Source organism: Neodiprion pinetum, chromosome 5 (genome assembly GCF_021155775.2).
Source record: "Neodiprion pinetum isolate iyNeoPine1 chromosome 5, iyNeoPine1.2, whole genome shotgun sequence".
Taxonomy (NCBI): Eukaryota; Metazoa; Arthropoda; class Insecta; order Hymenoptera; family Diprionidae; genus Neodiprion; species Neodiprion pinetum.
The window spans coordinates 29,877,279-29,893,381 of NC_060236.1; the positions used below are offsets into that span (position 1 = coordinate 29,877,279).

The following is a 16,103-nucleotide window of genomic DNA, read 5'->3' on the forward strand; positions in this document are numbered from 1 at the left end:
GAACTCGCACCGATAGGTCGACGTCTTTTTTTTTCCACCTCAAATCCTCTCAAAAACGTTTTTACTTTCTTTTTACAACTACTCTGTCAAATGATTCTACTGACCGAACGACGATTAAAATTTTTCAAGCAGTGGATGAGGCTTGACCGTAGCATCATTGAGGGACTCCAAGACATAGTCTCTCTTCTCGAAGAACAGTTAAAGCCTCTCGTTCAATCAGAGTTGTCATTGTTAGTCGATATACTGTATCGACCTGAATTACTGTTTCCAGCTTCTACAGAAGCCAGGAAACGGTGTGAAAATGGCGGGTTTATACGACGGTAAGTGCATATGTTAGTTTGTCAAAAATTGAATTCACTCAGCTCCAAGAAAACAGAAGCTTCAAAATTGCTCCATATAGGATGTGATATCATTGAACATATTAGTTTGTATGTTTGGAGAAATTTCGTGTTTAGCCAGTTTGATTTGCGAGTTGTATCGTTTTTTTTCAATCGATTATGGAGGAAATGATAAATTTATATTTTATTTTAAACTTGTCATTAATATATTCTAGATTAATAAAACACACCGAAAAATTGCTCGAAGAAAAGGAAGAGAAACTTTGTGTCAAAGTTTTGCGGACGTTGCGTGAAATGATGGCTATCGACACGGAGTACGGAGAGAAGGTCAGTTACAGGCGATCGAAGTAGCATGATATTCGATTTAGGAATTCATTGTTCATACTGAATATCAGTTCACGATAATACGACGAGGAGGCGTTTGTCTCTTTTACTGAAAAAATTATGTGTTCAATTTGCTTTCGATATTTTTTTTTTATAAAAATTAAAGGGACAAACATTTCTATTGTCGCTGCACACTAGTTTAATCTGCCGGCAATTAGAAACGGTTGAAGCTGCTTGCTTGAACGCAACAAATTGTTAATAATAATAATATCATTAATATTGACGGTGATAAGTTTTGAGTCGATTCACGATGTTGAGTTGCTAAGAAAAGAAAAGAAGAGAAAACGAGAAAAAAGAAAAAAAAAACCGAAATCAAATCAATATCGCATCTTCAAAAATCTTTGGATTCTATCCTCGGTGAGTATAAGCTGCTATGGGCTAGTAGAATAGATCTGTAGGTAAGGTGTACGTTTTCATGCTGCAAAGGAGGATGTGGAAATTCCTGAAGGTCTTCTTCTTGTGGCCGATACGGGAACGGAGTCCAACGTTGAAAACCAATCCAATGATCAATCCAACAACCGTCGTATGACCCAGCAAGAGCGGGTAAAACATAGAAAGTTTGAAAAAAGTTATGTCTTTTTGGTAAGCGCAATCGTAACTAAGCGCGACAAAAATTAATTATTTAATCAGTTATTCACGAGCATCATTCCATTGTTTATTAAATATTCATCGTAAAATGTGATGAAATCTCGTTGGAATGTTACAAGTGTTTTGATTTGATTTTTGTATTTCAATAATATGATATATTTTGTCACTCGTTACGATATTGAACAACTAAAATGATAAGAAATCTGTATTTGCATCACTTTTATAGTATTTCAAGAATGGAAAGATACTTGAGTAGCTATTTGAAAGAAATTTGTTGTTTGAAAACGGCGGGTTCTAAGCAGAAAAATTCTCGATTTTGAATAATGGACTAAACGAGCATTTAGGTTATTTTTAAAAACTATTTTGCCGTTGAGAATTCCTAAGCAAATATTATTAATATTTTTGCCTCTTTTGATTTTGTATAGTTTTTATTGGTAGCAGATACAGCAATTTATGAAAAAAGTTACGATTGCCAGAAAAGATTAACTTGAGAGTTCTACCTTTTAGCTACGGTGTTCGATGTTCCTTTAAAATACTCCTTTCGGATTAAATTGCAAAGTCCTTCGGTACTTCACTGATGTATGAATTCTATCTAATAGGTCGTAGAACACGATCACGAACTTCGAAAAGTTTTCCTAAGAACAAAGAAAATCAACATAATTTATTGCAATCGATAATGTCTGTCGACGAGTATCTCTGTCCATAAATTTAGTGAATGCAAGATGAAATTTATTTCAAAATTGTGTTTTTAAATTTTATTTACATTAGGAAAGCTTGGAGAAGAGAGAAAATACGCGCAGCATGTAACGCAGCCTATAAAAATGCATGTCTTCATGGTACCGCATGTTTCATTTATATTCATCTGTCAATTGTCTGAGCCGTATAGAATTCTACTTTAGAAAATAAATTATCTTACCAATTATAGACAACCGATAGAAAAATTTACGAGACCCGAATGTTTAAATTTAATTTTTCCACCGCGATCAATCATGGCTTACGATCGATCTGTTTGATGTTTAAAGAGGTGAAATTATATTTGCTCGATGAAATACTCGGGATATCGAAGCCTTGCCTTATTCGCATCGTCAAAAACCTTTTGAACAGCTCTTTAAATGATTTAAGATAGGAAATGTCAGCCATGTGTTGACAAACAAAAAACCAACTGCATAATTGCTACGTGTCTAAGTATAAAATGTGAATAAGTTTGCCTACTAATTGTTTTATAGATCCATATCAATGCAATTGTTATACTCGATGTACCAATACGTCAGCATATTATTCATTGTTTGTAAATAATCCAACGATTCCATTCAACTTCCATGTTACATGTCGTATCATTAAATAAAATTTGGACAGTTGATTTTTATTCAAGATAATTTATCTAGGAATTTCCCAGACCTATATTTGATAGAAAACAACGTCCTAGTCAAAATCATCTTCGATATCAGCAGGATTCGATCTGTGTTTGCAATTGTGAAAATAAAATTGGTCTAAGAATAATTCTTTTCTGTTTGAATTGATATTTTCAAGAACAACGCTCACCATAGCAAAAGTAAAAAATTATCGAGCACTTGCTTACCTTTTTCTTTAAATTTAATTAATACGTAAATTCAGTAAGCAAAGATTGAATGGAAATATTGAATTGATAGATAAATTACACATATATGTTCAATATAGTACACGGATAAGTTATTAGACTAAGTTTACGTATGCATTCGAATATCTTTCATTGCACACAATCACTGTAAATAGTAAATATACCTTTATTCACTCTTTTCAGACACACATATAACAAGTTTAATTAACGCAATTGCTTCTTAAATTCAGTATCCTGCATTATAAAGAATCATTAAAAGATTAATAACTCTGGCGCCCAGCAACTTATCTACTAGATGAACTTTCCTATTGTACATACACTATTGATTATCTGGTATTGGTACATCTTTTAACAAATACCTTGTTTAGTCGCACATCACGTTCTCTTTTGAATTACAATCAATTTATTTTCCACAGGGCGATGTGTTGAGGCATAATCTACTGATACGTTATTTCGGCAAAACTTTTGTTCAAAAACCAGAAACTGTCGAGATTGGTGTCCCTTGTACAACCGCAGTCACACACGGACCTGGAGGTATCAAACTATTTCGCTTATTCCATCTGTATAGAGTGAAAAAAATTGATGTGTCTTTGAAAAACGTTTAAAATTAATCTGTTAAAAACAAAATGAAAATTAAAATTTAAACTATTGTTACAGCGAAGATATTACTTCGTGCTGGGAGAACTCTTCACGAAGTACAAAGCCATTTGGACAGAGAAGGGGCATCCGATTTGGTGGTGGAATTGGTCATCAAAAGCGTACATTCGCAGAGTATTTTTGCAGAGGCTGTGGAATTGGGGATCGCTTTATTGGAAGGTGGAAATCCAATAATTCAAAAAAGCATGTTCACAAAATTGATGGGCGGTGATCTTAGTCAGGCATTTTTCAAGGTACCGTTTAAGTTTTGGTAACGAATACAATGTTTCCACTCTTTCTTAAACAGTTAAAACGTTACTATAATATCTCTCAGGTTTTCTTTGACAAAATGAAAGAGTCACAGCAGGAAATCAAGTCTACTGTGACTGTAAACACTTCGGATATTGCTGCGAAAGCCCACGAGGATAAGGAACAGAGCAAGGAGTTGGAAAAAATATCAAGAAAACGTGGTACGGGTGAAGGGCTTGATCCCAATCGCATAGAAGACACGAAAATCGTCACATAAACTTTAATGTTAGGGAAGTTAAACGTATTTATTGCAGGAAAACCAAATGGCATCGTACTGACGGAAGAACAACGCGAAGAATTGAACCAGGCAGCGGCCGCCACAGATCAGGCTTACGCCAATGTTAGGAATTTAGCATCGTCGGGTGACGATGCTGGGCAAAATTTGGTTCCCGGTTCTGCCGTGGAAGATATGCTTGAGAGACACAAAAGCGGCAGCAGCAACAACGAGAGGGACGAGGGACAACTCAGCGCCAAAGTATTGGTGATGCAACCCATACTCAGGTTTCTTCAACTCCTCTGCGAAAATCATAACAGAGAACTGCAAGTGTGTGATCGATTTTCTCCTTTTATTTTTAGCGGTACTGGACCGTAACTTGACTGATGATAATCAAGTGGTGTTCAGATCGACACAATGCATCGGGTTTAATCTCGTTTCAGAATCTGCTTCGCCATCAAAATAACAAGACCAACTACAATCTGGTGTCCGAGACTCTGATGTTTCTCGACTGCATATGCGGTTCAACTACGGGTGGTCTTGGACTCCTTGGTCTGTACATAAACGAGTATAATGTCGCTCTAATAAATCAGACCCTCGAAACTTTGACGGAATATTGTCAAGGGCCGTGTCACGACAATCAGAACTGTATAGCGACACACGAATCAAATGGTTTGGACATAATAACTGCGTTGATTTTGAACGACATTAATCCTTTGGGAAAGACGCGAATGGATTTGGTTCTGGAGTTGAAAAATAACGCTAGTAAATTGCTGCTTGCTATTATGGAGAGCAGAGGGGACAGCGAGAATGCCGAAAGAATATTGTACAACATGAATCCGAAGCAGCTCGTCGACGTCGCTTGCAGGGCTTTTCACCAGGAATCTTTGGACGTTGATGACGATGCTGACGACTCGTCTACGGATGGAGAAGACGGTGTTTCTCCCAAAGAAGTATGCAACAAATTAAATTGAGAAAATAATTTCAATCAGATTGAATTTTTATACGTTCTTTCAATCATTGTTTGTATAATTTTTACTTCGTAGGTCGGGCACAACATTTACATACTTTGTCATCAATTAGCACAGCACAATAAAGAATTGTCGACTATGCTGAAGCCCTCTGAGCACAATAATGCCGATCCAAAAACCAACAGGGCGCTCCAATATTACGCCACTCACACCGCTCAAATTGAGGCGAGTGAAAATTTCAACAACGAACTTAAAACCTATAGATATTTTTAAAACAATGTCATGCTTGACCGAATTTCTTTTCATCGCTGAATCATTAAAAGGAAATACGTTTTTTTTTTTCCACAGATCGTTAGACAAGACAGAACATTAGAACAAATAGTCTTTCCAATACCGGAAATTTGCGAGCTCATAACAATGGACACAAAACTGAGGGTATTGAGCACTGCTGAACTTGATGATCAGGGTTCAAAGGTATCGGACTTTTTCGAAAGAACCGAAGATATGTTTAACGAAATGAAATGGCAAAAGAAACTCAGAGGTTTGTACGCAGTTTTCGACTCATGTTTTATCACCTCTCTGCTATCATAATCGAATTCTCGTTATTTCCAGGACAACCAATGCTTTTTTGGGTAAGCAGTTATATGTCGTTGTGGAGTAACATACTGTTCAACTGTGCTGTCTTTATCAATGTCATTGTGGCGCTTTTTTATCCATTTGTTGACTCTGTACCGGGTAAGTGAGGATTGACTTATATCAGACAATAATTATACACATTTCGCTTGGTCCTAATTAGCAATTTCCTTGTGCGCACGTCAATTGCGTAGTTTATTTTTTTTATCTGTGGCGACTGCAGTCTTTTATTGTCTTCCTGATTGCCTGTGGATTGGTATTTTTCATCTCAGATTTAATTTTATTTCCAAGATACAAAATATTACTTACATTTTAGAACTGAGTCCACATTTGTCCGGGCTCATTTGGACGGTGATGTTATCCTTTGCGGTTATCGTTGTTACTCTGCCAAGAGAGTCAGTAATCTGGACATTTGTTGCCGCAACAATATTTCGTTTAATATATTCGGTAGGACCTGAGCCAACATTATGGTTGTTAGGATTTTTAACCGTGAGTAGAATAATTCTCTTGTACATTTAAAGGATTAAATAGCATTATATTCTTTAAATCACCTATTCAAATAACATGATGCTACTCTATTATCCCATTTCCAGGTTCTTTTAAAAATAATACATTTAATAAGCATAATAGGAAATCAAGGAACTCTAAGCAAAAGCATAGACCAGATAGTAACGAATGGCGAGCTACTTTATCACTTATCGTATCTGATTTTCTGTGTTCTTGGCATCGCAATGCATCCCTTCTTTTTCTCAGTTTTGGTAAGACATTGTCTGGCGTCTGGCAACTTTTATGTACTCGTTAACATGATCCTGGTAATTTTGTACATTTAATTATTTTTCGCGCATATTTTTTTTTAACAGCTATTCGATGTCGTATATCGTGAAGAAACATTGCTCAACGTGATCAAGTCGGTTACAAGGAACGGACGATCTATCATTCTAACTGCCGTTCTAGCTTTGATACTTGTTTACATGTTCTCGATCATTGGTTACATGTTTTTTAAGGACGACTTCTTGGTCAGCATTGACGAAGAGATTATTCGTAAGTTATTGTCAACTGGATTTTGAACTGGCCAAATCTTCTCGACTGGGCTCAGCAAATGTCTGCAACTCAATTTTATCCGATTTCAGCTGCATCTGACGAAGATATTTCTGGAATGTGCAAATCAAATGACACCGAAGACTGTGTAGCGACGGAAACAGTCTCTCGTTACATGGAAGAAGGTGCGTCAGTGGATATTTTGACAAAAATTGAATTCACTGGTGCAAATTTCAGTTTTTATGTACATACCTTCTAAGAACACTTTAAACAGCACCTTCATTCTTTCTGATATTTGGTTCAATGTTACTTATAATCTGTTTACCGATCGACAGGAAATAAGGAAGTATCTAGGAAGGTAGAAGTCGTTAATGTAGGTGGAGAGGCAAAAGAACGAGCCTGTGATTCTCTGTTGATGTGCATTGTTACGACTCTAAATCAAGGTTTAAGGAATGGCGGTGGTATAGGAGATATATTGAGAGCTCCGTCAAGCGCGGTGAGAGTCAAATGTCTGTTACTCGGATTTATTTTACCGTGACGATAAATTGTGCATGCAGGCGTTGAACAAATAAAAAACTTCTTTATGGTTCTATATGTACATTTATGTATTTTCAGGAAGCTTTATTCGTTCCCAGAGTTGTGTACGATCTTCTCTTCTTCTTCATCGTAATTATTATCGTACTGAATTTAATATTTGGTGTGATCATCGACACGTTTGCCGATCTTAGATCGGAGAAACAGCAAAAAGAACTGATACTCAAAAGCACGTGCTTCATTTGTGGTACGTACCCTAGAAAATTGCGTCGAAAAGCAATTAGTGATCTCACGATTACTTCGGTAATGGGTAAATAATCAAATGACAAAACAATATTGGCTTCATGCTTAAATGATATTTATCAAAAAATCATTGCAACGCTTTCAACTTAATTTTTTACTACAATCATACAATGCTCTAGTATTTGAGCATGTTATTTTTGAATCCCTCTTTAAATTAAATTTTACAATTTACGCGTCTTCTCTCTTTACGATTGAAAACATTTTTTTTTTTTCTTACCATCGTCGCATAAATCAATTTTTCATTAGTTTTTGCATACATACATTCTTTTACTTGACAGGAGAATACAAATGTAGTAGCCTGAGTAATCGAAGATTGCTTTTAAATGGTGTTAAGCTTCGAATTATTTTGATTACTCTGATTATAAATTTATAATTCTGCTTTCAAAGACTCTTTGAACAAGTGCCAAATATTCTTTTGAATTGGTTCCAATTATAGGTATCAAACGGTACAACTACGCTACATTTTTCACACCAAATCAGATGGTTTCCTAGAAGAATTTCGAATTCATCAGTTCTACTTTTTTGACCAGAGCAATTAATACCTGGAAACTGTCTGATGTTGATTGATTAAATGAGTCTTCTTTTCGTAAGGCATGGCTGCACCGTTCGATACCGTTCTGCAACGGCTTTGCTTGTTTTTGTGATCAACGAAATGATAGCATTTTCGATTTTGTAGGATTGAACAGATCGGCATTTGACAACAAGACCGTGTCATTTGAGGAGCATGTAAAACACGAGCACAACATGTGGCATTACCTATATTTCATAGTACTGGTGAAAGTGAAAGACCCGACCGAGTTTACAGGTCCTGAATCATACGTGTACGCGATGGTTAAGGTAATAGTTCGTAGAGCTTTCAAAAGTACATTTATATATACCAATTATGTCAATGTATGTAAGCTCTATGCACTTTCACAGGATCGTAATCTTGAATGGTTTCCACGACTGAGAGCAAAGTCTCTGGCCGCTGATGAAGGGGAAGGTGAACAAGTAGAGCTGAGAAGTTTACAATCTCAACTTGAGTCGACTCAACATTTGGTCAAATGTTTATCTCAGCAACTGACTGAGCTTCGTGACCAAGTAATGTGTTCAAATCTAATTAATAAATTCCCAAGTTTCGAGACTTTAAAGATTCTGTTATTTCATCGTTGCTTAGAAATACTTCTAATATTATACGTTCTCTAAATTTAGATGACCGAACAACGAAAGCAGAGGCAACGCCAGGGTTTGTTGAATTCGTCGGCAATATTACACAGCATGCCCATGTAAACATCAGACAATGAGCAATAGATTTGACGAAGACTGTGAAATCGCGATAACATCGTTCGGAAACGAATCATACGATGCAGAAAGGAGTAAAGTGGAAAAAAAAACAGAAAAGTTGAAAGAAAATGATATCAGCCGAATCGCGAATGGCTGTTATAAACGGAATTAAAAACGGTTTCTGTTCCTAATCAGTGGAAGCATTTCTTTACTATTATTAATTTTCGTTTCGTCGTTGGAACCTTACTTTTATTATCTGTTGCATTTGAAATTCATAGAATCTTAGTGTTGGCATGACCTTTAGAAGGATAATAATTTCTTATCGCATAAGTTCACAGTATACGAATCCATAATGATAATCTTGACGAGTTGCCTCTTTATCGGATAGTTTCGAAACTCAAACATGTCTGTAAGAAAAGATTTACATATTCGAAAGTTACGATATTTTTATTGAATTTAATATTATTCATCAATCACGCAACATTGTTCTACAATCATTTTTCAAACTAGAGTGATATTGATTATACGCACAAATAGGTTGTATTTTTGATATAATTATATTTCTTTTGTTTTAAGATAGAATTATTTTAAAACTACGAAACACGAACGCGTACCTATCTACCTACCCAAATCCTAATTTGTACGCTACTCGTCACATTAAGTCCTCATGGTACGATCGTTAAGTAGGATTTTGCAGAAATATGTAGAAGACTGTCTGTGAAAGGGAACGATGTGAGAAAAGAGCCTGTTTTACAATACGCACAAAGCGTTTGTATATATGTATGCATGTATGTGTGTGTGTGCGTGTGTGTGAAACCTGATTCAAATTTCGAAAGACACACGGTTATACCAATTGTTCCAGTCTCTGTGTATACTTGATGTTGGGATGGCGAGAATTTGACAAAAAATTAATACGTGACTGGATGAAATAGACGTGCCAATCAAATTAATGCGATACTCAATTCTTTGTCCAATTTCTTTTTCCCGTTGAGTGATTATTTCATATGCACAGATACACTGGATGGTTTTTAACAATCTCGACGTGTTGTAAATTACATGTCATTGAACATATTTACGTGATAAGAAATTTGAAAGTCTAATATGTATCTGGACCGTCTGGATAGCAAATATTTCCGTCGTTTTTTTCCTGATATTAGTACTCACAAAAAACCTATACGCATTTTTCGTAATGATTAATTCGCGTTAACGGAAAATTCTGTTTTCTTCAACTTTTTATTGTGAAAAAAGAAAGTAATATTTAAGTAAACATTGACCAAATCATCGAATATCGAAAGCAGAAAGTTAATCCATATGTTAATATTTCACTTACCTGCAAACATTTGTAGTTTTATTTCACATACTTCAGTCTAAAGATTATAAATATTTTTAGATTAAATATAGAGTACTTAAATTCAAAAGGGAAGCCCGATGAACGGACTCTCCTCTAACATTAGTAATCGTATAATAACTGTGAGTGAACAAAAGGGAAATAAAATCGATAAATTTATAAATAAACATAAACGAACACCGTAATATTTAGAATTCAACGACGCTAGAAAAGTTCTCGTCAAGTTTAGAATACTACGTTTTCGTTAAAGATTAACCGCGATTTTTCATCGACGCACTTAATTGGGTCGTTAAATATATATAATTAACTGTTCAGTATTTGCGTTTACATCGCATATCAAAACTTATACTGAAAGTAGACAATCAATCTTTCGAAGTAGATAAATAAATAGATGGTAAGAAAGTAAAAGGTGAAATATAAAATACTACGTAAATAAGGAAACGCAATCGACGTTATATACCGTGAATATAATAATAACAAGAACAACAACAACAACAATAATATAGTAATAATGTAACCTCAGCTGCGCTTAAGTCACAGTTATAGAGAACAAAATAAACATAATCGAATTCAAAGAATTGTGACAATGGATCGAATATAGTAAAACTGTTGAAAAATAAAAAAAAAAATGACTTTTCGTAGTGGTATATAATTGATGAATAAAAATTGAAGCCACCATAAAAGAAAATATTGAAATTTTTTAATCTGTAGACTTGTAATTGTTAAAGAATGTAGATTTGAGTTGAGTTGAATAATAAAGGAAATGGGTACGTGTGTTCCGTACGAACTGCATTTTTTTTTCTATCAATCATTAATTCTTAATTAGGTACTTCGAAAATCCAAAAATCAAATTATAAACGTGCACGTATTCTATCTACACGTTTACTTCAATTATGTATTCGATCTTTAATATTACCAACTTGTAGCAGAAATTTTTTTTCCGACTTACTGTAAAATTACTTGGAAATTCAAATCTGTCGATATCTCTGACGTTGATCTGACATTGTATAATACGTAACATATGCGTGATAAATGATCTGTGCGATTTGCGTATAGGATAAGGGTTTAAAATACGTAGGTATAAAATAGTTGTCTATAGTTGTCTGGCAGAGTAGTGCGCATCTAGATGATACCGTTTAGTAATAATAAATTGAAAGTAATATAATAAAGTAATATTCAGAAATATGATGTATATGAAATTATTTTGCGTTGATCGATTCTCAAAATACTCCAACGGAATCATATGTCACTCAAATATTTTTCACATCGTAATAATGGCATGTGGCCATGTTTATGTGGCATTGGAAGTTATTGACATCAACAGCTTACAAACGCCGTTGATATTTTGGCGAATGATATTTTATATTAACCGCCTTTTTAGGATTCCGTACCTTCATAGGTAAAAATCGGAACCGTTACAGGGTCATTTCATTGTCCGTCTGTCCGACTGTCAGGACCTTTTTTGTTGAAATTAATGCCAAACACTAAGGTCTACGATCCCTTGGTGGTGTAAAAAATAAAAAGTCACGTATTTTTATACTTGCACACTCACGATCTTGACATTTGGAGAGAATCAAGTTCTCACGGCACAAGTAAAGAAAAAAAAGTCCGAAAGTAGTTAATTTGTAGTTATATAACACAAAAAAAAAAGAAGAAAATAATTGAGTTCCTACAGAACCCTCGGGGCGCAAATCCTACTCACATATCCGGTTTTTTAGCATTAGCATGCAAATTGGTTCGTTGCTCGATAATGTTTAAATTTAGGAATTTTATTTTACTCGCAGTACAGAGTTTGAATACTTGACCTTATAATGATAGCTTGAGTGAGAACGAATCTTACAATATTCTGGTAAATTTATATAAAACAAAGATCACACATACTTACGTCATAAGCATTTGAAAGTAAACTACGAGTTTGCAACCACTGCGAGTTATCAAGATTTTTCTCAACTTAAAGTCAACCTTGAAATTGATATTCAAGGTGTAAGACAATATTGAAATTGATATTCAGGGTCAATCCACATCAAAATCCCGCCTGAGTCAACGTTTTAATTAAACATCAGTAATATAAGAATTGACTTCTCGGAAATCAAGTATTATTCCGCGATATTTTTATTGCGCCGCTGTCAAGCCTTTCATTCCGTAAAATCTTTTCCCTCAGTCGAAGATTCAAAATTTGTATTATAAATGGTAATGTATCTTTAGAAGCACAGAGATATTACGGAGTAAAAATCCTAATTAGAATTAGATAACGCTGATCGAAAAGTCATCCAGCCAAAAATTCTATGATCAATATGAACATCTGAGATCTGACTGATCCAGCTCATTATAATGCTAAATATCGTTTGCATGCATGTCTATTTGTTTGTTTTGAGACACCAAGGTCATCGGTTGAATTCGATGGAAATGGCACTAGGAATTAATCGAGAATAGCATAATAAAAGCACCAATAAAAGCCGTCGGGTATGGCTCAAGGCGTGTTTTGTTTTGTTTTTGTTTTTTTTTTTTTCTTCTTTCATTGTATGTATATAAAACATGTACGTTTATTCGAAAAGCTATCACATCCAACGATACATAATAAAATTAATAACATATTTCGCACATACACGTTGAAAACAATTGTATATCTTAACTACGATGCAGGAAACAGCTCATCCCACGTGAAATGCTTGCATATGTTATTAGCAGCGTTCAAAAGATACTCGCTGAGCGACTTCTCGATGGCCGGTACAAGGGTCTGCTTTATACTGGCTTTTTCATCCTTCAGAACTTGGTTGGTTACTTTTCCGAGGGTCGGATCACCACCACCTATACCCTCCAGCTTCAGATCGTAGTCAACGATGTTCAACTTTAGGTCCATTGACGGAAAATAGTAGCGCAGTTGACCATTCTTGTTGATCTTCTTGCCATGTAAGACTATGTGGGCAGTAACGGTGTCTTGGAGAGAAAAAACAAAAAAATAAATAACGTTAACGTTCGATTATACCAATGAAAAATGGTATGAGTTTTTACTTGCATATCTCGGAATTGAGAGAAAATTCAATATATATTTTACCTCCGCTCAAAAACAAGGGACCTGTGCCCTTCAACGGTATCGACGCAATCTTTCCGTCGATTTCGTAGATTCCTCTCGCGGTTAATTTCTTTATGAAAAGGTCAATGATGATGATATCCTCCTTGAGATTTACGACCAAATTCTGGATTTCAAAATCTTTTGCCCCTGATATCAGCAGGTCTTTGCCCTCGGCCTTGAAACTGAATTATTCAGTAACTGAGTTAATGATCGGTTCACACGCCACTGGCTACTTTACTTATTGTTATCATACCGATCGAGTGTTTTCTACAACAATACACAAATTATGGCTCACAATCAGAGTTTTATTAGCTCTTACCCAGGACCCAGGTTCAGATTCATGTGGGGCACTTTAAGGGGATCAATTGACGGCATTTCAAACTCCGAGATCCCTTTAGTCAATCGTGGCTTCAGATTATTAATGCTGTTTATCACGCATTGCTCTATCTTCGGATCGGTTCGCTTGCATGTGTGTATGTAGTCAGCTGTCGAAGAACATTGAATAATTACAATATGGAAAAAAGAAGCAACTTCTCTACGTATGATTATAAAGGAGACTTGATAAGATTTTTCTTTCCGTAAATCCAAACAATGAATTTGCAGAAGCTTTTATAATACATATAATGCCAATTAAGACGTTGACCGAAATAGTCGAAACGTTGTGGAAAGAATTGTGAAATGTTCGATTTTGTCTGCTCTTTCCGACGTTATTCTTTTTGCCTTTGCAAATGCATTGGAACAATCATCCAATTTTAATTACAATATTTTGTAAGATTTCGCGAATAGATGTCACAGGTTTAATGAAAATCTGCGAGAGATTCACGAACAGTAACAGATACGTGTACGTATAATGTTTTCAAAAAAAAGTTTCAGAGATATTAAAGATTAAGTTTATCCGGACACTCAAAGAAAATGTTATACGTGAAAATTTATATCGTTTCAAATATAATCTCCGTTCAGGTTACAAGTTTTGAAGAAAAATACAGGAGTCGCACTGATTCTCTATCAAAGTATTATACATTGATTGTAAATGCTCGTATGATAACGAAACCCTTGAAGCGCGTGATTTGGGTAGTAAAAAATTAACGATATTAGTTTTAAATTTAGGCTGTTCGATCGGTAGCTGCACTTACGAATTGTTGCGTTCACTGATACAAATAACGCAAAAACTGCGATGAGCAGTGGTGACAGATTATTCTCCGACATGTTCACTATATAGTCGTGATGCCTCGCAATTTACGTTCGCTATACTATATATAATATATAATATTATATACGAGTCGTCTTCCGTTCACTACCGGCGGAATAATGTTACAATCTTCAAAACCGGGATCCTTTTATACCAGTTAGGTCGACTGATCGTTGGTCAAATTCATTCTTTTTTGCCGTCACGAATCGAGGTAGAGGAAACGTGAGACTGGTAAGAAACTTTGAGAAGGCAAAACCCCACGTGTAACAAACTTCTTTTTGCTCCGTCCGTTCACATTTGTGGTTGTGTCTGCTTTGGAAACCCGTCATAATTCGTCGGCAGGTTTGCTAAAACTCGAATGAACGAACGAACACCCACGAGATTCGGTTTTGAAACAAGTCAAACAAAGCTTCCGGTGATTAACTCAAACCTGTTACGTATACGATCGTCATTCGTCAGTCGTTAACAAACGATTGTTCGTTACTTGCCTGCTGTTATTTCTCAACGGCTGGTGCGGGGATTTTTCGAGGACGTATAATACAACAATGTTTTTCCCTCCTTTTTCGGTCACGCTCAAGAGAAGAGAAATTCATTTTCCCAATTGCCTGCATTAACCGCCTCTTATTATTCACGTCGCGATCCGGTCTTTGCATTCGATCGTGACAGGTTTATTATCTTGTAATAAACCCTACGTTGTATTATAAAATTTTGGCGATGCGTCACGACTTGCTTGTTTATTCGTTTAATCCACTTTTACCGCACAAATATTCAATCACAATTTACCCTGATCAACTGAACATAGATTGACTTACTAGTTTTATTTAATTTTTATGAAACCAATTAACCACGTTTTTTCTTGTTCAAAATAATATATAGGAGAGACCGGATCACGATGGACCTCCTGAGACGTTAATTATTTTTATTGCTTTCGATCACCAGGTAAAAGTTGTTTTGATCAGTCTCAAAAAAATTCATCCTTATTTCCCGCTCGAAAAATCTTACAAATTTTTTATTTCATTTTTTAAATAACTCTGCATCCTATAATTCTACCGGTACTGAATAATTCAATAATTATCTGTCGATACGTATGACAAAAAAAAAAAAAAAAAAACATGTTATATTCCGGAGAAAATGGGCATCATCTAAAATGTCATTTTTGAGAAACCTTTTAAACAAAAATTTTTAGGGGTCCGTCGTGCCCCGGTCACCTCTAAACGTCGTACAACCGGTCCTTGAATTTGCCTGCATACTTATTAATTTTTTTTTCTGTTTTGCCATGCATAGTACGAGTGACGTTTTATTAATTTTCACATCGCTAATCGCAGTGGAATTTTATCATACTGCCAAAAGGTGGTGAGACACAATTTCCGCCGTAAGAACTTGATGTAACTTATTAAATAATCAATTATCATATGATATTCACTGTTAATTTAATTCAAGAATATTAATTAACTTGACTGGTTGACATGTGTTGATTCTTCCAGAACGGTATGTGCCAAAATTAATTCTCACCAGAGGTTCGATTTAAAATTTGAATTTAATTATACCCAAATGGGAAGTAAAAAAAAAATATAAAAAATAGATAAAGAAGCTATTAGTTTGTTTTTTTGCCCAATCGTACGTATGTAAAACGAACGATCTGAGAATAGTTGTTAATTGCATTCCCCAGGATCATTTACGTCAGT

The 16,103-nt window shown here is 35.2% G+C and overlaps 2 protein-coding genes across 4 annotated transcripts in view; one reads left to right on the forward strand and one right to left on the reverse strand.

The window, feature by feature from the left end:
* LOC124218647 (Inositol 1,4,5,-trisphosphate receptor) overlaps positions 1 to 10,939 on the forward strand; it is a 29,580-nt gene extending 18,641 nt beyond the window's left edge. The window contains exons 28-47 of one of the 3 annotated variants that reach the window (XM_046625277.2): positions 130 to 320; positions 554 to 665; positions 1,149 to 1,265; positions 3,324 to 3,441; positions 3,565 to 3,797; positions 3,878 to 4,013; positions 4,107 to 4,396; positions 4,510 to 5,019; positions 5,113 to 5,262; positions 5,386 to 5,578; positions 5,650 to 5,772; positions 5,987 to 6,159; positions 6,264 to 6,428; positions 6,531 to 6,711; positions 6,801 to 6,893; positions 7,044 to 7,204; positions 7,324 to 7,489; positions 8,222 to 8,382; positions 8,464 to 8,625; positions 8,737 to 10,939. In XM_046625277.2, coding sequence (XP_046481233.1) covers positions 130 to 320; positions 554 to 665; positions 1,149 to 1,265; positions 3,324 to 3,441; positions 3,565 to 3,797; positions 3,878 to 4,013; positions 4,107 to 4,396; positions 4,510 to 5,019; positions 5,113 to 5,262; positions 5,386 to 5,578; positions 5,650 to 5,772; positions 5,987 to 6,159; positions 6,264 to 6,428; positions 6,531 to 6,711; positions 6,801 to 6,893; positions 7,044 to 7,204; positions 7,324 to 7,489; positions 8,222 to 8,382; positions 8,464 to 8,625; positions 8,737 to 8,814 — 3,513 coding nt within the window. In that variant the 3' untranslated portion in view covers positions 8,815 to 10,939. The remainder of the gene's footprint in view (positions 1 to 129; positions 321 to 553; positions 666 to 1,148; positions 1,266 to 3,323; positions 3,442 to 3,564; positions 3,798 to 3,877; positions 4,014 to 4,106; positions 4,397 to 4,509; positions 5,020 to 5,112; positions 5,263 to 5,385; positions 5,579 to 5,649; positions 5,773 to 5,986; positions 6,160 to 6,263; positions 6,429 to 6,530; positions 6,712 to 6,800; positions 6,894 to 7,043; positions 7,205 to 7,323; positions 7,490 to 8,221; positions 8,383 to 8,463; positions 8,626 to 8,736) is intronic. The other 2 variants (XM_046625278.2, XM_046625280.2) reach the window with 2 other exon arrangements.
* A 1,697-nt stretch (positions 10,940 to 12,636) lies between these two features.
* Positions 12,637 to 14,542, reverse strand: LOC124218648 (putative beta-carotene-binding protein). The gene is made up of 4 exons (XM_046625281.2): positions 14,363 to 14,542; positions 13,549 to 13,714; positions 13,212 to 13,411; positions 12,637 to 13,093 (listed from the first exon to the last, which is right to left on the reverse strand). The coding sequence occupies exons 1-4, from the start codon at positions 14,433 to 14,435 to the stop codon at positions 12,789 to 12,791; spliced, it is 744 nt and encodes a 247-aa protein (XP_046481237.1). The 5' UTR covers positions 14,436 to 14,542; the 3' UTR covers positions 12,637 to 12,788.
* Between the last annotated feature and the right edge of the window lie 1,561 nt (positions 14,543 to 16,103).